The sequence below is a fragment of the Sturnira hondurensis genome, unplaced genomic scaffold (genome assembly GCF_014824575.4).
Source record: "Sturnira hondurensis isolate 20B ecotype Veracruz unplaced genomic scaffold, ASM1482457v3 Scaffold0009812, whole genome shotgun sequence".
NCBI classification, from domain to species: Eukaryota; Metazoa; Chordata; class Mammalia; order Chiroptera; family Phyllostomidae; genus Sturnira; species Sturnira hondurensis.
In genome coordinates, this window is record NW_028082443.1 from 176089 (window position 1) to 201513 (window position 25425).

The 25425-nt window shown below is 52.1% G+C and overlaps 1 protein-coding gene across 2 annotated transcripts in view; it reads left to right on the forward strand.

Moving 5' to 3' along the window:
• Positions 1-25425, forward strand: part of CECR2 (CECR2 histone acetyl-lysine reader) — a 94058-nt gene that overhangs the window by 42714 nt on the left and 25919 nt on the right. For both annotated transcript variants that reach the window (XM_037058064.1, XM_037058065.1), the window contains exon 2: positions 18058-18152. In XM_037058064.1, the coding sequence (XP_036913959.1) occupies positions 18058-18152 (95 nt within the window). The remainder of the gene's footprint in view (positions 1-18057; positions 18153-25425) is intronic.

The following is a 25425-nucleotide window of genomic DNA, read 5'->3' on the forward strand; positions in this document are numbered from 1 at the left end:
CCTGCAACCCAGGCATGCACCCCAACCGGGAACTGAACCGGTGGCCCCCTGCTTCACAGCCCCTTGCTCGATCCACTGAGTCACACCAGCCAGGGCTATTTTTAAAGATTTTATTTATTTTAAGAGAGAAGGGAAGGGAGAGAGAAACAGAGGGAGAAACATTAATGTGTGGTTGCTTCTTGCGCACCCCCTACTGAGGACCTGGTCCGAAACTCAGGCATTTGCCCTGACTGGGGATCGAACCATCGGCCTTTTTGGTTCTCAGGTCGGCTCTTGATCCACTCTGCCACACCAGCCAGGGGTAATAAATAAATATTAAAAGTAAAACATTGATCACTTACTGACGCCTACATAGGGCAAGCTCTGTGCTGGTAGTTTAGATACTTTACAGAAGAGGGAAGCAGTTTAAATACTTTGATTAACTTAGCTAGAATAATGGTGTTTGTTCTCGCTTGTGGTTCGCGGTGCACAGTGAGTGCTCAGGGTGTCCGCTGTAGTGAGCCTGGTCATTTTGACTGAGTGTGCAGTTCCATGGTGTGAGGACATGCCCACTGCTGCAGCCCGTCCGTCACCCCTGAACACGCTCCCTTCCCATGCCGAGACCTCGTCCCCACGGCCCGGCAACCCCCGGCAGCCACACCGTGCGCCCTGTCGTGGGGAGTTAAGCTGCTCTGGAGGCTGGTCGAAGAGGAACCCTGCCGTGTATGTCCCCTTGTGTCTGGCTTCTGTCACTTTGGCCTGACGTCTTCAGGTTTCCTCCAGTTTGGATCCCGAGTCGGAATTCCTTCCTTCATGGCTGAGTAACGCTCCGTTGTACAGACACACCACATTTTGGCTCTCCCTCTGCTCCTTGGTGGGTGTTTGGGTTCCTTTGCCCTTTGGCGACTGTGAGCAGAGCTGCTGTGAACACGGTGTGCAAAAATGTTGGAGTCCCATCTTCTGAGGTCGATTTGCTGGGTCGCGTGGCAGACCTGTGTATCATTTTTGGTAACCGTCACACTGTTCACTGCAGTGGTCGTGCCATTTATGTCCTTATTAGCAATGCACAAGATTCTGATTTCTCCACACCCTTGTCAACACTTATTTTCTGGGTTTTCTTTGAAATGTTTTGGATTTTTATGAAAAGTTGTGACAGCTAGTGTTTAAAAGTCTCTTGAAGACTCTTTAAGTTTCTTCGAGACTCAGCAATGTTTCTGCATTGCTCCAGTGTCAGGTCGCTTTGGAACAGAGTGTGCTAGGAATCCTGAGAGCCAGCCTCCAGAGTGAGCTGTCGGAGGCTGCTTGTCCCGGGAGCCTGCCAGGAAGGGCCGCTACTCCGGGACTCGAGCCCTGGGTGGGGGGAGACAGTGGAGCAACGGTGCGTGTACTGAGCACTCTGCTACCACTGACAGTGTGCATCCATGGTCTCGTGCATTTTTTAGAACAAGTTATGAGAAATATTCCCAACTTCCAGTTGAGAAAACAGATTTAGAATAATTCGCTCTGTCACAGTTACGCACAGCTAAGTAAGGGGAGGTACCAGGAACCAGAATTACTTGGCTCAATAGCCCGAGCTTTGGACTCCTGCTTCTGGCTTGTGGCCCAGAGATGATAGGGAAGAAAGAGGGGCGCCATGGCGGGTCCTCCCTGTCACCTGCCCACTCTCTGGAAGACGAAAGCACTGGTGCTAGGCTCACAGCCCTTCACTTTTCTTCCTCCCATGACATCCTTGGGTCTGAATCCTGGTCAGCTCAAGTTAAAGCGCCCAACCTCCAGGCGTCACGGGTGTTGAACGGTGACTGAAGCCCCACCTTCCGGCCGCAGCCGAGCTTCTGCAGGGGTGGGCCCTGCCTGGGCCCCCTGGTCTCTCCCTCTGCTGCCGCAGCCCTGAAGCCCCACCTTCTTGCTCCTCTTGTCCTGGAGGCCTCTGCTGTTTGGGAACCCTCCCTTCCTCACCGACTGCTCCAGCTTCTTAGAGTCTTCCTATTACCTTCCCCATTGGCTATGCTACCTGTCTGTCTGCATGGTGTCTACGAGTCATCATTTTTGAAAAGCAGGTTTAGGATAATCTTCACATCATGTTTGACCTTATTTTCCTGTCTTGTTTTCTTAAAGAAGACCCTTTAACTTTATTTCACATAATGCTGGTTTGGTGATGATGAACTCCTTTGGCTTTTTCTTGTCCGGGAAGCTCTTTTTTTGTCCTTGGTTTCTACGTAATCTTGGCTGTATGCCCCTGCTTGTCATTACTTTGGGTGTTTTTTGCTACTCTCTCTGGTGTGCAGTTTCTGTTGAGAAATCAGCTGACAGTCTTATGGGAGCTACCTTCTAGGTAACTAACTGCTTCACTCTTGGTGCTTTTAATATTCTCTTTGTCTTTAACCTTTGTCATTTTAATTACAATGTATGTTGGTGTCACTCTCTTTGGGGTTATCTTCTTTTGGAGACAGTGTTTCCTGGGCTTGTGTGTATTTTTGTCACTAGGTCAGGTTAAGTTTACTATAATGTTTTCCAAATAGATTTCCAATCTCTTACTCTCTTCTCCTTCGGGCACCTCCACGTTGTGAATGTTGATACACTTGAAGTTATCCCATGGTGCTTTTTTTTTGAAATTGCTGTTCTGATTGGGTGGCTTTTGCTTTCTTAACTTCTGAATCACTGGTTTGATCCTATGCTTCATCCACTCCATTGTTGATTCCCTGGATTGTAATTTTCATTTTGGTTCGTGTCGTCTTCATTTCTTACTGGTTCCTTTTATGGTTTCCATCTGCATTCCCATGTTTTATGCCTCACTGTTGAAGTTCTGAGTGTCTCTTTCCCTACGTTCCCTGAGCACCCCTATAACCCGTGGTGTGACCTCTACATCGGGTCGGTCGCGTGTCTCCATTTTGCTTCGTTCTTTCATTTGGGTGGTGTTTCTTTCCCCCTTGTTCTGGCCACCTCCCTGTGCCTGTGTCTGTGTATGAGGTAGAGCTGCTTATCTCTTTGGTTTGGGGGTGTGGTCTTACGGGTCAGGGGTTCTGTGGGGAGCTCCATATGTGCTGCTCCCTGCCCCTCCTGTGGGCTCTGTGCGCTGCTGTTGTAGGTGAGCCTTGATTGCTCTTGATGTATCACTGGGAGGAATTTGCTTGCTCCCAGGCCAGTCAGCTGCGAGGACTGGCTGCCATCAGTGCGGAGGCTCAGGTGGGCAGGGGCTGACCCCAGGGGGAAGGACTCACTCCAGGGGGCGCTGGTGTCCTCTGAGTCCACCCCGTGAGTGTATCTCTTGTGGAGGGGGTTGGCTGGTGCTTCAACATGGTGTGAAGTGGTCCACGGGGTGCACTGGCTCTGGGGCCTCCCAGGAAGTGCAAGCCAAGGCCAGCCCCCACCTGTGCCCTGTCTGGGCCCACCCAGCGTGAGCTACAACGCGATCTGCAGGTGGCTGCTACTTATGCTGGGCTTGGAGGTGCCCAGGAGAGGCCAAGCAGTGGACCAAGGCCGGCTGCAGCTCCTTTTGGGCCTGGGGCCACTTAGTGAGAGGTGAGGGGCTCCTGGAGATCAAATGTGGCTTATTTAAGAAATTTTAGGAGCCCTGGCTGGTGTAGCTCAGTGGATTGAGCGCGGACCTGTGAGCCAGACAATCGCGGTTCGATTCCCCGTCAGGGCACATGCCTGGGTTGCAGGCCAGTTTCCTGCAGGCCAACTCCCAGCAGGGGACACACGAGAGGCAACCATACATTGATGTTTCTCTCCCTCTCTCCTTCCCTTCCCCTCGAAAGATAAAAAAAAAAAAAAAAAAGAAATTTTAGGAAAGTTTGAAGCATGAGGCAAGAGAAGCCGTTTGTGTAGGAAAGCCTCAGGAAAGGGCTTTGGATGGGCCTGCAAGTTGGGTGGGGCAGACGGTGGGAGCCGGGCTGGGGGAGGCCCAGACCTGGCTTCCGCCTGCACCTGCATGCTCTGTGGTGGGGGAGCGGGGCTCAGCAGAGGAGCAGCAGCCTCTGCCAGCACGTCTGTCTGGGAGAAAGCTGCCCCCCAGCTCTCCCCTGATGTCCGACGCTGCACTCCCCCCCCCCCCCATGTCCCTGGCGCTTTTCGAGCCGCTACCGAGCGCTGGAGCACAGAGGACTTGAGACTGAGTAAGTCCCCGTGCACAGGCCCTTTAAGAGAAACTGCCTGGGACTCCAGCCTCCGGCTCACTCAGCCTCCAGCTCACTCAGCCTCCATCTGCATTAGTGATGAGGATGCAAGGCAAGAGCAGGAGGGCAGAGGCGTGGGCAAGGGTGTGGGCAGGGTCCAAGGCTGCTGGGGATGTGGGATGAGCAAGGATGGGCAGTGGAAGTCACAGGCTGTTCTTGGGGGCTGTATGGGTGCAGTCTCACAGCCAACTTGCATTTGATTCTGAGAAGGGTCCAGGAGGACCGAGAGATGTTCCTCTGGAGCACCCCTACAAAGACACCGTTTATTGAGACTGGGGCGGTCTGTGCGGAGGCCGTGGGATCACTGTTCAGTGCGGGTTCTGGGAAGTGTGTGCAGCCAGGTGTGCCCAGGTGGCTAAGCCAACTTTGGGATTCTGAGAAGTGGGGGGTGCCGGTGAGAGTTGTTAGCTCTCAGGTTGCAGACCCGAAAGGACAGGGGAGAGACAGTTCAGTGCCTGGGCCCAGCAGTGTCCTCTCGTGTTGAGAACTGGGGGTGTGGGGGACCAGCGAAGGTGGAAGGGGGCTGCCTGAAGGTGGAAGGGGGCTGCCTGTGAGGCGAGGATGTGCTTCGAAGCGAGAGGAGCATGTGATGAGGCGAAGGTAAGAGTCAGCAAGTTTAAATGGGGCGTTTAGGTCCCATGTGGTGCTGAGGACCGTTCATTGGAGTTGACCTGACTGCAGTAGAATGATGGGAATGGAAATTTGTTTGCATTACTAATGTTGGCAATAATATTTTGCACAGGATTTTTTTTTTACTGTCCCTGGGGTTCAGTAATTTTACTGCACAGTTTCACTGTAAATGAACTGATGTTTCATTTGTGTGCAGATAATTAACTAGGAGCTTCATCGCTTAAGGCAAGCCGGTGAAATTTCTTGACCAGTATGGGGTTTTAAAAGGCATCCATGTAATTTTTTAAACATTGAGCGGTCGAGAAGTGACAGTGTGCTCTAGCGGACAGCTCAGCCGCACCTGCCTGAAGGGCGAGCGCAGGCAGCCGCAGAGGTCTCAGCTTGCCGCGCCGAGCTCCAGCGAGTTTTGGTGACTGCTGACATTTGTGTTAGGCTCATTGCACTTTTGAGGAATGAAAGTCCAATGTAAACGTAGGAATATGTGCGTTCCATCAGGATTTGAATGTTCTGGCCTGTCCTAGAGACGCTGGTCTTTGCCGTATGTCAACGCCATCAGGGCACGGCAGGATTCCGCAGAGTGCACGCATGGTGCTGTGGCTGCAGTCACCTGGCAGCCCTGTTTCTTGGTTTTGTTCTTCCCATGACTTCACCTTCTGCCTGTATTGTGACCGTCCCCCAAGTTGTGTCAAATTCTTTACTTCAATCCTAAGTCCTTTACCTGATTTTCAAGGACTCTCACCGGTGTGGTGTTGTTTCCTGGCTACCTTTTAACTCCTTCCTGCTGTGAAGCTGACATTTCCCGCTACAGATGTTGATAAAAACCTAATTGGAAAATATCAGATTATGTGTTTCACTAGTCCACTAGATCAAAAAAGAGTATAGGGTTTTTCTTGGTTTTTGTTTGTTTTCATTTTTTGGGTGGAAGATGAGGGAGGACGAAAGGGAAAGCAAACAGGAGAGCTCTGGGGTTATAAAGAAGCTTTCTACATCGGGGCCTCATGAACGGGAGGGTGTGCGTTAACAACTGGGGTGTTGTATGGAGGGTGCAAGGGTGGGGTGGAGGTAGCCATCCGTCCTGCTTGGAAGTGGAATGAGGAACATGGTGAATGACTTAGGTTGTGTTTCAGAAGAAATGGGGTCACTGTGAACTGTTGCTTCCGTACCTTTTCCATTTTCCCAGACCGTTTTGGTTTTACATGGTGAGGTGTGGTACCCTTTGGAAAAGGGGTGTGAGTTGGCGAAAACTTGCACGCGTTCCTGTGATTAGAACAGTCCCTTTGCTAGTGGCGGTAGCAGGTTAAAGCTACCACGTGTGCTTAGGTTGAAGCAATGTTCCCAGTGAGATGATCCCGTAAAACTCTGGGGGAGTATTCACTTAATCATACTATGTATACGTTTTTATAAAATTGTCTTGTAGAGAGAGACTCATTCTACTCACTATGCATTCATTGGTTGTTTCCTGTGTGTGCTCTGACTGGGGGTTGAACCCACAACCTTGATGTGTGGGGATGACGCTCTAATTATTAACTGAGCTGCCTGGCCAGGGCTAGTATGTATGAGCTTTAATGACAGAGATGAAATAGTCAAATTTCTATTTGGAAAACTTATTTTGGAGATTTTTACATAAGCACTTGAATTTTTAAATTTAGAAATAACTGCTTTTTCCTGTTCTTATTTCCAAAGTAATTTGTAACCACTAGAACCACTTTTGAACAGCTCTAGTACAGTTTTCTAGGGCACCCCACCCTCACTTCTGTCTTAGTTTTTTTGAATCTGCTTTAGATGCTGCTTTCTGAAAACGTATCCCGAGTCACAACTACCTGTTCCTATAACAGGATTGTCTGGTTTTTCAGTTGCTCTGTGGTGTATATTTCTATTCACAGAGGTGGTTATGATGACAACCAACACTTGTGGTCCATGTCATACCCCAGAGCACACGCTGAATCGTTGCAAAGTGTTGTTTTTTTCCTGTCTTGTAAAATGGGTGGAATCAAACGACATCTGTGAGGATCTAAATCTGACATTGGTTGAGGTTGTTTCAGGCTGTTGTCTCTTGCCTAATAATTACTGTTACCTTAAAATAAAACAGTCAAGAGTATCTTGTAGTAGGAGTATTTGTGTTCAAGATAACTGTTTGATGAGAGACGTTGCTGGAAAAGCCTTCCTCCACCAGCAGCAGCACCCCCACCCTGTCTGCCTGCCGGGGTGGCCGCCCTCTCTGCCCCGTGCGCCCTCGCTCCCCGTCAGTGTCTGTGGGGAGTGCTTTCAGATGAACAGTTCTGGCCCTCAGCTTTGTTGGTTCAAAAACTGGGTCACTGAGTGGTGTCCTTAGGCCCCGAGTCTCAGAGTGACGTTTTACTCCCCGAAGCTGGGGTGGGTCCTCACAGTCACTCCTGCAGTCGACATGCAGCACCCCTCGAACACCGAGCTCACTTAACTGATCAAGGGACTGGGTGGGGGTCCCTCCCAGGTCTGGTGAAGTGTCCCTTTCTCCAGCCAGGGCCGTCAGCCTCTGCCCAGTCAGCAGGGCTGGGGCAGCCCCCCACTTCCTTACCTCGGACCAGTGTGCCCTGCACACACGAGGCAGCTCATCTTTTTTGGTCATAACATTTTTTACATGAATCACACTGTTTTCTTTTTTTAAAAAATCCTCACCTAAGGATGTGTTTTTTATTGGCTTTAGAGAGAGAGAAATGTTGATGTGACAGAGATACATCCATTGGTTGCCTCTTGTGCACGCCCCAACTGGGGAGTGCACCCTGAACCTCTTGGTGCATGGGATGACGCTCCGACCCACTGAGCCACTGACCAGGGCCGATGGCACTGTTTTCTTAGTTACAGTCACACTCTGGTCATCCCTGGTCTGTCCCACCTTCCCAGACTTCTTCTCTTGATTGACTTTCTTGCATTTCTTTATTTCTTTTTTTTTTTAAGATTTTATTTGTTTATCTTTAGAGGGAAAGGGAAGAGAGGGAGAGAAGTATCAATGTATGGTTGCCTCTCATGTGTCCCCTGCTGGAACTGGCCTGCAACCCAGGCATGTGCCCTGACTGGGAATCGAACCTAGGTTGTTTGGTTCACAGGCCTGCACTCAATCCACTGAGCTACACCAGCCAGGGCGACTTTCTTGCATTTCTGACATTCATCTGTTCAGACTTGTTCCCCGTGGCTGATTTCTCTCCGTCTTCTCTGTGGACTCTCTGTGGCTGCTGGGCAGCGCCAGGTGCATGGCCCAGGCCTCCAGGTGCTCGTGGGCAACCCTTCCTTCTCAAAGGCAGCCTGCCTGCCCTTCCCCAAGAGCCTTGCTGTTGCCGCCCGTGTGTGCTGGTCGCGGCCACGTTGCTCTCCTTGCTGGTCTCCACGGCAGTGCTCTGCTGTGCCGGGCATCACGTGGACTTCAACTTCAGTTCCTGGGCCTCTTTATTCATCTTATGTTACTTGAGGATGGGGTTCTCATTCTCTTTGCGTCCTGAGTGCTCAGGTCACAAGAGCCTGGTGCAGAGTGTGCGTTTGCAGGCCTGGGATGCCCCTCCACTTGCGTCCCGTCTGGCGACCACCTGAGGGGAACCGACTGGGTGGTTCTGTCAGAAGGGCCCCGGCCCCCTGCCCCTCTGCATGTGAAGTTGTGTGAAGTTGTGCGTGTGTGATTCTGTCATTTCCTGCGGGAGACATGACACAGTCAGATGTGAACACTTTAAACTTCTAGGGCTGTATTTTGAGCTGAATCAGCACTCTGCCACCCCCACCTCGTCTCCATTCAACTCCCATCATCCTTGTTTCCGTTCAGTGAACGTGCTTACCGCAAACCCTCTGTGCTTACCTATGCAGTGTGAGTTGGCAACCCTTGTTCACCCCGCTTCTGAAATTCTCCCCTTGCATTGCATCTCCTCCTCCCCGTTTCTGCTGTCACCCTTCTAGTACTGGCCCCCCACTTCCTGCTGGGACCAGCTTGGGGGCCTTGTCACCCTCCAGTCTCAGTCCCTGCAGTGTGTCCTGAAAACCACATCCCATTAGCCTTCCCAGCGGGACGAGTCTTCTTCTCTGTCCAGAAGCGTTACTGTTCCACGGGGGCTCTGGTACCTGAAGTGACTTCCAGCGGATGCAGGACCGCGTCCAGTGGCAGAGTAGGACAGATGTCCAGCTGAGGCTGTGGGGAATGGGGGTCTGAAGAATCTTCAGACAGGCTGTCTGAGGAAGTCTCCTGTGTCATTTTTTATTTTATTTTAAGTATTTATTTATTTTTAGAAAGAGGGGAAGAGAAGGAGAAAGAGCAGGAGAGAAACATTCATGTGTGGTCGCCTCCCATGTGCCCCCCACTGGGCACCCTGCCTGCAACCCAGGCCTGTGCCCTGACTGGGAATCGAACTGCAGCCCTCTGCTTCACATGCCCGTGCTCAATCCACTGAGCTGCACCAGCCAGGGCTCCTGTTTCATTTTTTAAATTCATGCAAACATATGAGCTACGAATGTCTTCCTAAGCCGCACCTGGAACCTGTATAATTTTCTTAACCAGTGCCACTCCAATAAATTCAATAAAGGTCAGAGGGGGGACCATTTTCTTAAGTAGCTACAGTGGCAACAAGAAATCAAAGTAACTGCCAGTCTAGGAAGCTGTGCTGTTTTCACTGCGTGGCTTGGCACCGCGGCACTGTGGACACGACCTGAGGGGGCAGGCCCCGGCCACTGGCCACAGGGCTGGGTGGCTGAGAGTGTCCCGCACCAGCCTTGGGGCACGTGCAGTGCTTGGGAACGTCTCTGCATCTTGGTCCCCAGCTGGACACGGTGGCACAGCTCTCTCCGAGCCCAGGTGTGCCAGGAGGGAAGCTGCCTCGGAGCTGCAGTGTGGACCTGCAGCCTTTGGGGAAGTCGCACCATTATACGCGCTTGAGCTGATTCTGACTTTACAGTCTAAATTGGTGAGGGCAGGCCTCTGGGATTAGATTAATTTATACTGGGCTGGAAAGCATCAGCTGCCCGGCTCAGGGTGCCCCTGGAGGCCTCAGGCCAGTTTCTTCTGACTCCAGGCTCTGTGGCAGATGGGCTTTCCTGGCAGCAGCTGGGCGGCTCTGCACCCCGCGTACCAGCAATTCTGGTCTTAGACAGAGGCCCCGTCTCTGACTGAGTGGGTTCTTGTGTAAGTTAAGATGATCTGTGACCTTCTAAAATCAAGTATGACATATTTGACATCCTTTTTTTTTTTAAGATTTTACTTACTTTTAGAGGGAGAGGAATGGAGGGAGAAAGAGAGGGAGAGGAGCATCCATGTGTGGTTGCCTCTCGTGCGCCCCCTACTGGGGACCTGGCCCACAACCCAGGCATGTCCCTGACTGGGAATCGAACTGGTGACCCTTCGGTTTGCAGGCTGGCACTCAGTCCACTGAGCTGCACCAGCCAGGGCTTGACATTCTTTACGCCTTTATTTCTCTCCTTAAGTAAGCTCAAAGGAGTTAATTGTGCTTGGGTGGCAGTAGTAGGAATCAGTGGTTTTTACCCTAATTTGGAAATTGAAGGAAAGAAAGGTTTTCTCTTTAGCATTATTTCTAGCAAAAGGTACAGGAATTTAAAGTATATCAAGCAGTAAGGAGTACCTTTTATGTTATTTAAGAAAAGGTGTTTATGGAGGTGGCGCATTAAGGAAGGTAGTAGTATTGTGTCCTGGATGGTGTAGCCCAGTGGATTGAGCACCGACCTGTGAACCAGAGGGTCCTATGCTCAATTCCCAGTCAGGGGGACACCTGGGTTGCAGGTCAGGTCCCAGTTGGGGGTACGTGAAACTAACCACATGTGAATGTTTCTCTCCCACTCTCTCTCCCTCCTCTCCAAAATAAATAAATAAATCTTTGTAAAAAAAGAAATTAGAAATATTCTAAGTCTGGAAATTTTCCTTCTTTAGTAGGCAGATGGGACTCTTGTGAGTGAAGGCCTGTAGATGTTTTTTCAAGGCACGAACCAAAGGCCCCCTACGCTCCCTGGCCTGTCCCAGTTTGTCCCCTTGCTGAGTCCTGTGTTCTTTCCCAGCAGCCTCTGCTTGCTGTGGAGGGGGGGGAGGGCTCGGGCGATGTCACAGGGACTTGTCGCTAATGAGCTGTGACGCAGCTGCCAGAGGACAAATGCTGCGGCTCCCTCAGCCACTCTCAGTGCCTAGCAGCCGGGGGACTGGTCCCCTTCTCAGTACCCATTGGCTGGTTTTCTTGGCAAAGTTCAGGTTTCATGCTCACAGCTCACTGCTCACAGTGAAAAGGAAATGCAGAAGAGGGGGGTGTTCAGGAGGGCACGGCCCACTGCCCTAGTCTGGGACCTGGTGCCGCACGGGGGCGCGAGCAGGGAGGCTTTGAGTAACCTGCGTTTCCCAGTGTTTCTTGGGAGTTTTTATTGGCTTGTGAGCACTGCAGGCCATGCATTCAAAGAATGAGAATTTCCGTTCAGAAACCCCTTGAGTTTGAAAAAACCACTTTCTATCTTTAAAGCGGTTGCTTTTCTCCTCACACACTACCCCTGTGAGAGGGAGGGAAATAGTTGTAATGTTACAGAGCACCTACTGTGTGCTGGAGAAACCCCTTTATGAAGCGTTGCCTCATTCAATTCGTGCAGCCACCCTTGGAAGTGGATATGTCACTGTGAGTTTCTTCTAAATCGTGGCAAAAAACACACGACACAAAATGTGCCGCCTTAGCCATGTTTAGGCACACAGTTCAGTGCCTGTTAAGTCTGTTCATGCTGTTGTGTAACGGATCCCCCAGGACATCTGCTTCTTGCAGACCTGGCTCTGTCCCCATCAGAGTGGAAAATGCTTAACGAACCAGTGAGTTCTCTTGTTCAGCAGGATTGGAATTGCCTTCCTGTTTCTCCCGTGCTGCCTTTCCGTGCCATGCTTAACTGGTACCCAGTACGGGGTGGTGAGCCGGGGCCTGTGGTAGTGCTGCTGGTTCACCCACTCAGCACAGACTGCGGGTGGCCGTCGGTCACTGTGGGATGCAGTGGGGCTGTGCCCGCCTGGGCTCCCCGCCTCGTCTTCAGCTCAGGCTTGACTGATTCTGCACTTGACGTTCACTGGTGACTTTGTTACCTTACAACTTGCCTTGGGCCTGCTTATGTTTTTGGTGGGTTAGCTAGGTAGCTTCTGATTTAGGAAACACAGTGTTGTACAAATGCCGTGTACATTTCTATTTAAGCAGCTTTCTATTTTGAGACCCATTTTCTTGCTGAGTAGTTTCTCGGTTCCATCTGGGACTGCAGGACAGGGTCTGCAAAGGTCCCAAGAGTTCCCTCGGTGCTTGTGTCACTGGAGAGACAGTTCACACCTGCCTGTTCACCACGCCGGCCCAGCAGCCGTCTGTGCATCAGCCCACAGGCTGCAAACACTTGTCACCAGCCTTCCGGCCAGGCAAGGCCAGCTCACTGGGGAGAGCCATCTTCCAGCCCCATTAGCTCAGCCACCGCAGCTGGGCAGGACATTGATACCGTTTTTTCAAATTAAGGTAGGTATGTCCGTCCCTAGTTTCTGCCGATAGTGTGAAGAAAACCAGGGCTGATGCGCCAGCTAAGCCTTGGTGCTGAGTGGGGCAGAATGTGTAGTACTGCGGCCTTTTTTCCTTTTCAAACCTCAGATGCACAGATTTCATTAGTTGTAAGTTTTGGTTCCTAACACATTTTGCCCTGGGTCTGTGGACGTTTCGCATTTCAATGCTTCTCTCCCAGTCTTCTCCTGCCAGCGCCCGTGGGGATGCTAGCAATCCAGGTACAGAGTGAAGCTGCCTTGGATTTACTGTAGATGTGCTACAGATCAGTGATTCAGTTCAGGCGTGCATTTCAGATAACTCAGAAAGAATCTGTAGACCCGAGTTACTAGTTTTGATTTGTGCTAACTGCCATGGGTTAACAAAATGTTAGTATTTCTACACTTGAAAACTCATAATTCGGAGACTTCCGCCAAGATGGAGGCGTAGGTGGAAACACTGTGCCTTCTCCCACAACCGAGTTTGAATACAACAAAGGTTTGGAGAACAAAGACACAGCCAAAGGGCAGAAAATTTAATTTTACGGAAGTCCGACAACATCTAACTGTGTAACTGGGACAGTAAGAGGGGTGGAGCCAGCAGCGGAACAGGGTCGGGCAGGACAGATCCCCCCGACCTAGGCGCGCAAGTGGCCTGGACCCAGTCAGGGTGTGGGGCGGTCTTACCTCGGTCACACATTCGCGCACAGTGAGACGGACCACGCAGGCCCCAGGGGGCGAGGGCTGATGGCGGTGGCACACCTGCGTGCAGTGGGACAAAATACGTGGGCCCGGTGACGGTGGCAGCTGCGGCACCTGTAGCTGCGGTGGCGGGAGGTGGCAGGCGGCCTATGGGACACCATTGTTCCTCTTTGACCCCGCCCCCACATACAACGTCACAACCCAGCGACTTAGTTACCCTGCTCTGGTGAACACCTAGGGCTCCGATCCTGCTACGTAACAGGCACGAACAGCCCAAAAGATGGCGCAAGAAGAACTCAAAGTCCCAGAGCCGATAACTCAGCGACCGAGAAATTGCCAGCCTCTCAGAAGCACAATTCAAGACACTGTTTATCAGGATGCTCACAGAACTGGTTGATTATAGTCACAAATTAGAGGAACATATGAAGGCTAAACTAATTGAAATGAAGAGAGATGTCCAGGAAACCAATAGCGATGGAAAGGAAACTGGGACTCAAATCAATGGAATGGACCAGAAGGAAGATCGAAACATCCAACCAGAAAGGAATGAAGAAATGAGAATTCAAAAAAATGAGAGGCTTAGGAACCTCCAGGACATCTTTAAACGTTCCAACATCCGGCTTATAGGGGTACTAGAAGGGGGAAAGAAACAGCCACGAGTGGAAAACGTATTTGAACAAATAATAAAGGAGAACTTCCCCAGTCTGGCAAAGGAAATAGATTTCCAGGAAATCCAGGAAGCTCAGAGAGTGCCAAAGAAGTTGGACCCAAGAAGGAACACACCAAGGCACATCATAATTACATTAGCCAAGACCAAAATGAAGGAGAGAATCCTAGAAGCATCAAGGGATAAGGGGACAGTCACCTACAAAGGAGTACCCATCAGACTGTCAGCGGATTTCTCAAAAGAGACCTTACAGGCAAGAAGGGGCTGGAAAGAAGTATTCCAAGTCATGAAATCCAAAGACCTACAGCCAAGATTGCTTTATCCAGCAAAACTTTCATTTAGAATGGAAGGACAGATAAAGTGCTTCTCAGATAAGGTCAAGTTCAAGGAGTTCATCATCACCAAGCCCTTATTATATGAAATGCTAAAGGGACTTATATAAGAAAAAGAAGATGAAAAATATTAACAGTGAAAGGACAGCCAACTCACAGTTATTAACAACCACACCTAAAACAAAAGCAAACTAAGAGGACAGCTAGATCAGGAGTGGAACCATAGAAATGAAGAACACATGGAGGGTTAGCAACAGGGGAGTAGGAGAAGGAGAAGGGCGGAGAAGGTACAGAAAATAGCATAGATGGTAGGTAGAAAATAGATAGGGGGAGGGCAAGAATAGTGGGGGAAATATAGAATCTAAAGAAGTTGAGACACGTGGTTATAAACTAAGGGGGGGAGAATGGTGGGGGAGGGAGTGTGCGGGTGGAGGGGAATGAAGGGGGGGAATAGAACAAGTGTAATGGTATAATCAATGAAATATATTTTAAAAAGAAAAAGAAAACTCATAATTCACGTATGAGTAAAGTGTGGTAACCCTCGAATTTAAGGCTGTTTTATTTTGGCGCTCAGCCTCGGGTGGCCTTAGTTGTTGCTTTGCCACCGGAGACCTGGCTTTGTGCCCCTGGGCCTGTCATTCTGCTGCGCAGTGGCAGCTGTGAAAAGATGTCAGCAGTGGGTGCTGTTTGGCGAGGGCTTAGACCAGAAACATCACAACATGTCCTCATGTTCTTTCTGGTTTTTAAGTAGATTCATTGGTAGCAGTGGCTTTCTTCGGTAAGGAGCAAGGGACCTGCTCTCCTCCCCACTGAGGCTGACCCTGGGCTAAGATGGCAGGGGGCTCCTGGGGTCGGGGTCGTGTTCAGTTTCTCAGTGCTTTCCAGCAGGTCACAGGTTGGGGCGGTGGCGCAGACCCCAGCGACAGGGACGGCTGGGCCTCACCGCTCGATTGGGTGGGAGTCTCGATTGGGTGGGAGTCGTCCAGCGATGAGAGAGTGATGAGAGAGTGAATACGCCTTCCGTCAGCTCGTGTCGCTTCTGAGGGCAGTTGCAGTTACGTCTTCTGCCCTTTAACAGCGTTCGTCAATCCTCCGAGTGTTCTCAGGTCCTCTCCCTCTCTTTCTGCGGTTGCTGCTCTGTTCCTGCAGCTTTTCTGACTTCTGAGGGGCACCCCGACTGTGTGCCTGTGAGTTTCGGGGCGCTTGTTGAACGCTTTGGTTTCAGGAAGTCGAGTGGGGCCCGAGGCTGCTCTCAGGGCTCCGCCCACCGGACCCCACCCATCGTGTGCTGTTGCTGTCAGCACACACGGCTGATGGTCACACTTGTGTCAGGTGCCGCTGCCGCCCATGCGAGCAGATCCACCCTCCCCCGAGGCTTCCAGAGAAGGCTCTCCAGGGCCGGTTCGCCCTGCTGGACTCCGTGTGCTCTTCCTCCCCCGCCATCCTAGTGTCTGCAGCTCTCCCCACGCTGCTTCTCGTGTTCAGCGTGGCCCTCACTGCATTGTCGCGGGGTCCTTTCCTATTGTGTCACGGAGCTGTGGGAACACCTGCTCTGCACCAGGCACTGCGCCTGTTGCTGGGGAAAGGGTGGTGAACACAAAAATACCCACGTGGAAATGCCCTGCCTGGCTTATATCTCAGCCCTTCCCAGCCTCTGCTCTCCCCCTCCCCCCACTGGTCCATAAACGTGCGGGACAGTCTTACTCATCTTGGTGTCTCGTCTGGAACAGAGTAGGAGCAGTGTGCGCACACGTGTGTGTGGTTGGTTAGTTTATTTGGCCGCCTGCTGTTTGCTGGCTGCTGTGGCCACCCTGTAGGTGGGGCCTCGGGGAGGAAACCGGGAAGGGCATTTGTTCTCCGACACCGTTGCAGGCAGAGACCCAGCGGCCAGGACTTGGCGCTCACTTGGCTGGAAGGTGAACGCCCGCCGGCATCTGCACTGCAGCCAGAGCAGGATGTCTGGGTGGGAGGCAGGAGGTGGGCAAAAACCAGAATTAGTGTAGGTTTGAACTTGTTCTTGCACGATTGACTTTTTTTGTTCAGGAGTGTGAAAAGTTAATCTTCATTCTGCATTTTGCTGTGTGGTATGATTGTTACGTGGCTTCTAGGAGTCCTCCAGCCCCTCCCCACTGATCTGCCACAGACTTCTCACTGTCCCGCCCTCGGCACAGCTGGTCAGGTCTCCTCTCTCCAGATGTGGCCCTGGTCGACGTTCAAGTTGGTTGCTTGTGTTGTGTGAAAACACTGGGAAGCGTCCAGCAGTGCACATGGCCGTGCCTGTAGTCAGGGGTTGCACTGCACTCCCGGTTCCCCACGATGCCGAAGGACGGCTGCGGTAGGACTTGGCTTGTAGAGGACCGTCTTCATGGACAGGACACGGGGTGGCCTGTTGGTGGTGTTCCCAGACCAGAATCCGCGTGGGGTGGGGACTGGGGGTGGCTAGGGTTCACTGCATACAGTGGGGACAGATGGCAGCGCGACCTTGCCAGACGTGGCTCCTCCACCTTTTCGTTGAGGGGGTGGGGGTGTGAGAGCTCACCTGCCGTGCTGTGTTCGGGGACTGGCTCGCCTGCCCAGTGCGGCTTGGCCGCTGTCACACTGCAGCACACGCCAGAGTCGTGCCTGGCAACAAGGCTTCAAGTAGGGGCCATTCGGATCTCTCCCTGGCCTCTGAGTTCCGCCGGACTCGGGTGTCCCCCTCTCCTTGCCCTTTCCCTCCTCTAGGAAGCCTCCCTCTGGGCTGGGCCCCCTGTCCCCACCTCACCCCCTGTACACCGAGATTCGTCTTTCCGGTGCGGACACGGGTAATTAGCCAGAGGGTCCCTGTGCTCTCTCCCAGGTGGATCCCCATTGTCTCCAGGGAAAGGCCGGCGCTCAGCCTGAGCCCGTACCCTCCCAGCCATGGACTCGTCACGGCTCTTCCACCTTAGGTGCCCCACTGTCTCTGTGAAAAAGCCAGAATCATCTTTTCTCCCTGACTCCCACAACACCTTTGCTAATTTCTGTCCGTCTGTCTGTCTTTGTACGTTCCTCTCTCTCAACTGAAGTAAGCTTCCAGTGCGTGGGAAGTACTGTATTATTTCACACACAGGGCGGGTGCCCACCAAATGCTCCATGAGAGAATCCTTGTTATCTCTGCTTGGTAGCGTTTATTTTTCTGGATGATCACTAACTGGAATGTAGAAAACAGTGGGTTAAGAAATGACTAGGAGTATTAATAATTTCCAAATCTGTACTCAAGGCAGCGCATTGTCAGGTTGAGCCCTGCGGTCTGGCCCTGCCACCTGGGCTTGCTGGCCCGCGTAGGCTTCCTCTCTCGTGGCACCACCTTGAGGCAGTTCGTGTTCTGTTTGCACCAGCTAGTGTGTGTGAAGGTGTTCTGTCCTGGGAAGTTTCAGAGGGTGTGTTTGCAAACATAGCAGTTTGAGAAATGAAGGAAGAACTGGTCTGGGGGCTGTGGTGCACAGGAGAAGCTCCGTGTGTGCTCTGGGGTGCACCGCGTGGCAGGTCCGGGCAAGATTGGGGACGGGCTGCTCACGCCCCGAGCTCAGCCACCCCTCCCCAGAAAGTGCCAGTTTATCCCAGGGAGCGAGCAGGGAAACAGGGCCCCTAAAAGTCCTCCTGTCCCTTCTGGACCCTGTCGCTAGGCCCTGCCCATCCAGGTTTGCAGCCAGCGCTGGCCCCCTGCACCCACCAGCTGTTGCCCCCTTTCCCCAGGGTAGCCGGCTAGGTATAGGGTGTGGCCCTCCACAGGGGGCATGTGGGATCCTTAACCTTCAAGCCGCCAAAGGCTCACTGCCGTGCTTGTTGGAAACAGAGGGGCTCCTTAAAGCTGTCCCAGTTGGGTCACCTGTTGAATCTGTCGCGTAAACGAAGAAGGATTTTCTGACTCCATGTCTGCAGCAAAGCATGTTTACGTCAGCTGAAGGCTGATTGTCAGGAAGAGACACGTGTGTGCTTCTGTAGTGTGGGGGGCACACGGGGCCTGGGTGGGGGCCGGGGGCTGCCGTTGGGGCAGGGCGGGCGGCACCAAGAGCGCTGAGTCCATCTGGCCTCTCACCAGCTCTCTCCCCGCAGGAGCTGGAGGCGGCGCTGCACCGTGATGATGCCGAGTTCATCAGCGACCTCATCGCCTGCCTGCTGCAGGGCTGCTACCAGCGCAGGGACATCACGTGAGTCTCCAGCATGGCCCGGTGACCAAGTAGCTCCCACCCTGAGCCAGGGCACAAGCAGGGCAGCCCCGGAGCCCTGGGCTCTGCTTTGGGTCCCCTCACAAGCCCCCCCAGCTGCGAAGCGAGTGTAGGGTTTCTTATGCTTGGGATGTGCCCGCCTTTCCCATATTTATGGACAGCAGTGCAACCGAGCAGATCCAAGCGGGTTCCGCCGTGCTTCTGTTGCTCTCATGCGCCACAGTGCGGCCACCACCTGAGCCTCAGGCTCCCTCACACGTCACCTGCCTGGTGAGACCACGCCTCTGCAGTCATGTGGAGGATGTTTTGACCCTGGCTTGATAGCCACGTTCCTTGCCGTGCGTTTCCACATTGAATCAAAAGGCTGAGACATGCAGGTCCCCCAGTCTGGCGGTTCCGTCTGGCCTGCTGATCACACAGTGACTCTGTCCCTGGGACACGGGCGTCGGGCCAGACAGCAGAGGACTGAGAGGGGAGCCGTTGGCCGAGTCACCACTCAGACATGGAGGTGCCATTCCCCGTACCCCCCCTCTCTTCTGGGGATGGGACTTGGGGGCCTGCGCGGTTTGGGCATAGCATAGTTACATTGTCTGTGATTTCACATTATAACTGGGTTTTCTTTCAATGGGGTTATCTAAAAAGTCCCATTTGGAAGATGGACGTCTCTGTCCAGCGTCTGACTGCTGAAAAGAGTCACGATCCCTGGCCTTGGGCTCAGTGCATGCCTCAGGGGCGGCTCCTTTGTTCCCAGTCCTGGAAGTGAGGTTGCTCTGCCGGAGGGGGTGCCTGGGGCAGGTTTTCCAGGGCAGTTGCCAGGCTGCCCTGCTTCTCCTCCGAGTGCAGCTGACTGTGTGCCGGTGCCAGGGTCTTGGTCTGCACAGAGCCCTGAGTGCCTGTGGGGGCGACTGCGCAGGGACAGCGCAGCTGTGGTTCCCAAGACCACGTTGCGAGTGCTCTGGGGTCCACGTGGCACACCCTGCCTGCGACCACGATCCTCTGGCCCGGGCCAGCACGTGCGTGCTTTCTCAGTGTCCGCACCATTAAAGCCCGATGAACAGGTAAATGAATGAGTGAGCAGTGAACCTGCCAAAGACCTGCAGGCGGTGAGGTGATGGTTGAGGGCTCACCACCTGTGAGTAGAGCCCAGATGGCAGGTGCGGAGGAGCAGGCCCCACGTGGTTCAGACGCAGGGTCAGTGTGAGCTACATAGTCGTAATTTGCGGTGATGTTCAAACGGAGATCCCATGTTTAAAGCCCTAGCCTGTAGCATTTAGAAAACCTCTAAAGATCTGGCCCCCACTGACATGGGAGACTGGCCACCCCCATCCCAGCGCTCCTCGTGCCTCCGGCAGGCAGATTGCACAGCGCCCGCCAGGGCGTCTGGTACTCTTGGGCGCTCCCGAAGCCTCCCTGGTAGGCAGCTCTGGCTCTGCTCCCACTGGTCGTAGCTCGTCCTGCTTGTTCAGTCTTCCAGAGAAGGGTGATGTCTGTAAGCAGTGTCCTTAGTTCACAGTCCAATGAACCTGGGCTTAATATGGAGAAAAGGGGCGTCTTTACAATACTGAGATGGCTTTTTGATCTCTTTTTTTAAAGTTCTTTATGTTTACTCAATAAAAACTTTTAGCTTTATTTAGGCCGCATGCATTCCTGGCTATTACAGGTTTTGTTGCTTTTAAGAGAAGAGTGATGCCCTGGCTGGGGTGGCTCAGTGGGTTGAGCAGAAGTAACCGGTGTGGTTCCCATGTGCCTGGGGTGTGGGCCGGGTCCCCAGTAGGGGGCACGAGAGAGGCAACCACATGTTGATGTTTCTCTCCCTCCCTCTTTCTAAATGTAAAATCTTTCTGAGAATTAAAGAGTAGAATCACATTTATACCTCAGGTACTTCTTGGCGTAGGACATATTCTGTCTCTGCCTTGCACCTGCCCCGTGGAGGAACCTGAACGTGTTGAGTGCCCGCGCTGATTTCCTCGGGCCGTCGCCCCCGCCCCCACATCTGCCACCTGGGCCTCCTTCACGCCGCAGGAGGTACCCACTGCCGTGCAGCCGGTCACTTTGGAACTTTGTGTGGCCAAAACAGCAGAAGTCTGGGAGGCTCCAGATTCTGCAGGCTGGAAACCGGGGTGCAGCCCAGCTGTATGAGTCCAGCCTGGGGCCTCGGAGGGGACAGTACTCGTCCCGGGGCCTGGCCGGGGAGCATTCATTTTGTGTTTTCTGTTGCTGCACATCAGACTTCCACAGATTTGGTAGTTCGGAGACACATTATCCCACAGTTTCGTAGGTCCGAAGTTGTCTGTGGCTCCTTTGTGCCTTTTGCTCAGGGTCCTGGGCTGTCAGTGACCGTGGCTAGGGGTGCAGCACTGCTTAGGAAAGAGTGTGGCTTCATGCAGGTGGTAGGCTGGGTTGTGACCTTGCATTTGTAGAACTGTGGCCCATGGGCTCTTGCCAGCAGTTGGCCGGCTCCTGCTCTCAGCCCTCATAGTCGCTTCCTCCTCCGTGTGGACCCCAGCTCAGCCTGTAGGAGAGGGTGTGCAGGCCCATGACCACCAGGAGGCAGCACTCACCCCGCAGGCTTCTGGAAGCTTCGGACCTTGACTCCGCACAGCACCTAATGACACTGGTTGGGTCGTGTGCTTGCATCTAGTCACGTGTGTGTAGTGACTGATGGTGTGCCACAGATTCTGTGTGTCACCTGGTGGGTTGTCAGACAGGGACCAGTTGGTTTTTGGATAATCACATATGGAGAGAATCATCAACAAGAGGTTTTGGTTTGCCCTCGGGTCAGTGGCTCTATCCAGTTATTAGTATAATTTTGTTTTTACCATTTTAGCATTAGTCTCCACTCTAAGTTACAGGAAAAGCATCTACTTACATTGATAATATCTTCTATAAAAACGACTAGTTTGCAAATAACAGATGTTCTTCAGAATAATTTTAGCTTTAGTTGTAACCTTTTCCCGTCATATTTTCACTTAGGTTCATTTCATATTTCCAGTCTTCTTATGAAGTGATAAATGATAATTAGGTCAGCCCACAGATTAGTAAGTTGCCATTTTGTGGGGAAGGAAACACATTTGAAAGTTTAAGTTTTTTATCAGGTCATGTAGTTGATGAGAAGATGAGCGATCCCCCCCCCCCCATCATCTGCCCTTAAGGCAAGACAATAAGGAGAATTGAAAGGAACAGGGGTCACAGGACCTGAATTTTAGGCCTGCAAGTCAGACCCTTTTATGTTCTGTACTCTTTGCATAAAATTAATGCATTTTGGCAGTATAAGAAATGAAGTTTTGAAAAGCCACCCAGTGTGGTTTAGAGTGGACGTCCCCGCCCCCTCCTTGAGGAGGAGGCAGGCCACCCACGGGTGTCAGAGCCAGAGAGGGTGTTGGCAGGTTTCAGAAAGTGCCTGGCTCATCAGAGCTGTGTCGGGAGGCAGTTACATGCAGATGCTTCATTCTGTCGCCTGTTCTCTGTCCTCTCCGCACGCCTGCCGTGGCTGGCGGCGCAGGGCCGCCCTAGGAGAGAGGGTGCAGAGGCTTTGTGCCGTGTTGCCGCATCCTCTGTGAGCGCTGGTGTCTCCTGTCACTGTGCTGTGGCAGTGGCTCCTGAACGCTGTCTTTTGAAATGAGGGGTTTTCTTTCGAAGTGATCCTTCTCGAGTGCTAAACATTTTAAGTGCCTGCCGTGAAGGGAGGAGAGAACGGTGCTCTTCGCCTTCGCTTTGCCAGCAGCAGTGTGGCTTTCCTGCTTCTGGAAGAAAGTGTGAGGGACCAAGCAGAAGCCCAGGGAGCCCTGTGCCCATTCGTGACCCTTTGGGGGGTGGGGCGGGGCGTGGCCGGAGGCCTATGATTTGTCCTAACTGTTCTCAAACCACACTCTGCAGAATGTCCCTGTGACATGGCAAGGCACAGCAGAAACCAGTGTGGGTTTTTTTCCTTTTTAAAAAAAGTATTTTTCACCCTGGCTTGGTGTAGCTCAGTGGATTGAGCACAGGCCTGTGAAGCAAAGGGTCGCCGGTTTGATTCCCAGTCAGGGCACATGCCCGGGTTGCAGGCCAGGTCTCCAGTAGAGGACACATTAGAGGCAACCATACAGTGATGTTTCTCTCCCACTTTCTCCTTCCCTTCCCCTCTCTCTAAAAATAAATAAATAAAATATTTGAATGACTCACCTGAGGCCACACGGGTCACAGCTGGACTCTGACAGAGGACAGCTTGGGCTCCCAGCCGGCCAGACCTTTGGCTCCGAGCCCAGCCCCACGTGGGAAATGAATCAGAGGAGGGACACCTGTGAGAGAAATCAGTTCTCTTGAGGCCAGCAGCGCTGGCTTGTGCATGGCTCCCGTGGGCCCTGCACAGTGTCTGTGCACTGCCGGAGAGCACGGTGCAATGTCAACGCATTGTGTTACGGCAGAGCCCAGCTACGGTAAAAATGTCAAGGTAACAAAAGTTTGACACAGTAATTGGCTTTTTTGTTAACGTGCTCTGTCAGCAAACCTGACTCCACAAGATTATTTTAATAGGTACTGATGATTGTGTTATGTGAAGATATTTAATAATACCTATAATGGGATATGAAAGTATCTGAAAAAATTTTTTAGATTTTATTTATTTATTTTTAGAGAGATGGGGAGGGAGAGAGGGAGAGAAACATCGATGTGTGAGAGCAACATCAATCTGTTGCTTCTAGCATGCCCCCGCCCGGGGACCAAATCTGCAACCCAGGCATGTGCCCGCACCGGGAATTGAATCTGTAACCTTTCACTTTGCAGGGTGATGCCCAACCCCCTGAGTTCCACCAGTCATGGCTTATCTGATATCTTTTGATGAAAAATACACATACTAGTAAAATTACCGTATTTTGTTGGCTACATTCCTAATTGAATTGAACGTGACATTTTAAGGTTTAGTTAAGATGAAAATTAGTATTTTCTCAACCAAGTTCATGGACTTCCTGAATTGAGTATGTGGACCTCTGCTTTAAAAGGGTTTTCAAATCTCAGATTGATCTTCATAACAGAATCTGTGTCTCAGAAGGAAAGGAACTGTGGGTGTCACCTACTAGAGTGTTTGACCTGTGAGGACCCACATCGTCTGACTCCGTTTTCACGAGGCTCCCTCCTGCTGTGTTGTGATCGTCAGCCTCACCTGTGGCCACAGTGTTCAGTGTCATCCCGCTGGACTTGACAGTAACCTTGTGGAGTAACAGGCTTGGCGTGGCTTTATTTATTTTGTGTGGGAACTTGGTGTGCTGGGTGGCCTCAGTGATGAGGTGCCGGTAGAGATGTCTCCAGGCCAAGCGGTCCCTCACGTGGCTTTGCCATCAGCAGCCCGTGTGGCCCCGCGATGGGAAGGCCACTCCGTTCTTGGCCGCCAGTTCCAGCGCCACCTGCTCCTTGGAAGGGCGTTCACACGGTGATTTGGGGCCTCAGCGTCGGGGCAGCTCCTGCGTAGCTTTTTTCTTTCAGAATTTTTCCAAAAAACAAAAAGCTGGCTAGAGAGCATGGCCACCTTGAGCAAACAATTGAATTTTCCAGTCCTTGAGCATGGTGCGTACCTATTTCTTGACCCTCTTTCATTTCAGTGATGTTTGTAGGGTTCACTGTGCGGGTCTGGGCATCTTTCCATTTATTTCTGGGAGCTCTGTGTTTCTGAAGCGACTGTGGATGGAAGCAGTTAACACGTTTACTTTTCAGTGCTTTGCTGCTGGTTTATAGGCAGTACAGTTGTCTTTTGTGCGCTGTGTCTCTGTAGTCTTCCTGGTTTGTTGTTGATTCCTGAGGATCTTTTTTTTTAAAGATTTTATTTATTTATCTTTAGAGAGGAAGGGAAGGAGAGAAGGAGAGAAATATCAATGTATGGTTACCTCTCGTGTGTCCCCTGCTGGGAACTGGCCTGCAACCCAGGCATGTGCCCCGACTGGGAATTGAACCACGGTTGTTCGGTTCGCAGGCCTGCGCTCAATCCAACGAGCCACACCAGCCAGGGCTGATTCCTGAAGATTTTTTATGGAGTCTGGCATCAAAGACAGTCATGCTTCTTCCATTCTACACCACTCTCCTTCCTGGCCTCATCCTAACTGTACTGGCCGTGACCCGTGCACACTCACTGTTCCTGGTCCTGGAGGGGAGAGTTCCGTCTCAGCATTCAGTGTGAGGGAGCACTCTCTCTCTTGTTCACAGCTTGGACTTTGTTTGGCTGAGCCGTCGTCAAGGAAAGCGAGTGGTCTTCCAACTGTAAGCTGCCAGGTGTCTCGGGATGCAGTGGGCTGGACAGGCCAGGCCAGGAAACTGCTGGCAGCTAGGTTGCTGGAGAGGCGTCTTGCAGGGGCTCTGAGAGGGGGCAGGGCTCTGGGCGATCTGGCGCAGAGATCAGCTGACAGTCGGGGGCCCGTGTGCCTGTTTGCCTGTTGGTCCGTGTGCCCTGCCCCTCACTGGAGGGGGCAGAGGGAGCGAAGGGAATGTGCCTCTGGGGCTAGGACCAGCCTGTCTCCTGCCTCTGTGTCCGCACTGATTTTACAGACCACAGGCAGACACGCCTTGTTGTCCAGTGAATGCCTCACAAATGCTGCGGAGCATGTGGTAGGCACAGGGGTTCATTGCCAGCAAGACACCATCACCTTCCTCTCCTCCTTACCAACAAGCAGTTGTTCAAAAGCAGTGCATTGTAGGTTTGAATTGACCGATGCCACACTTTGCTTTCCCCAGCAGTTTGAATGGCTCCTGGTCCAGCTCCTCCCTCCTGCATGGCGGTGCCAGCCTCGCAGGCGTGAGGGAGCCCCTCTGCCCCTTGGGCCTTGGCCTTCTGAGAACTGACATACCCACGTTTCCCCCAGTTGTAAAGAAATGGTTGTCTCTTCCTGCCAAAGAAAAATGTGTGTTGTTTGCCTGGGGCCCTTTGATTTTTTCCCTGACCGTTTCCTCTGACTTTCCCACCAATATAACCACCTTAGGTCACAAGTCTGCACGGCAGCAGGCCTCTTTCTATCTGTGTTCACATGAAACTCTTGTGAGACATGCGGACTTAGAAGTTTTTAAATCGGGCATTAGACGGTATATCAGAACCATTGTCTGAGGGGTGGAGTAGCCATCTAACAATTTATTAAGTCATACAGTAGGCGTGTGTTTGGTGTCTGCCAAAGTGCACTTGTAGAATTATTCATTTCTGACTCAGAAGCATGTAAGTTGCCATCAAACTGTCTTAAATGTTTTCCATGGAAAAACTGTTTTCAAAATTTGGAATATAGTGTTTTGTCACATGGCC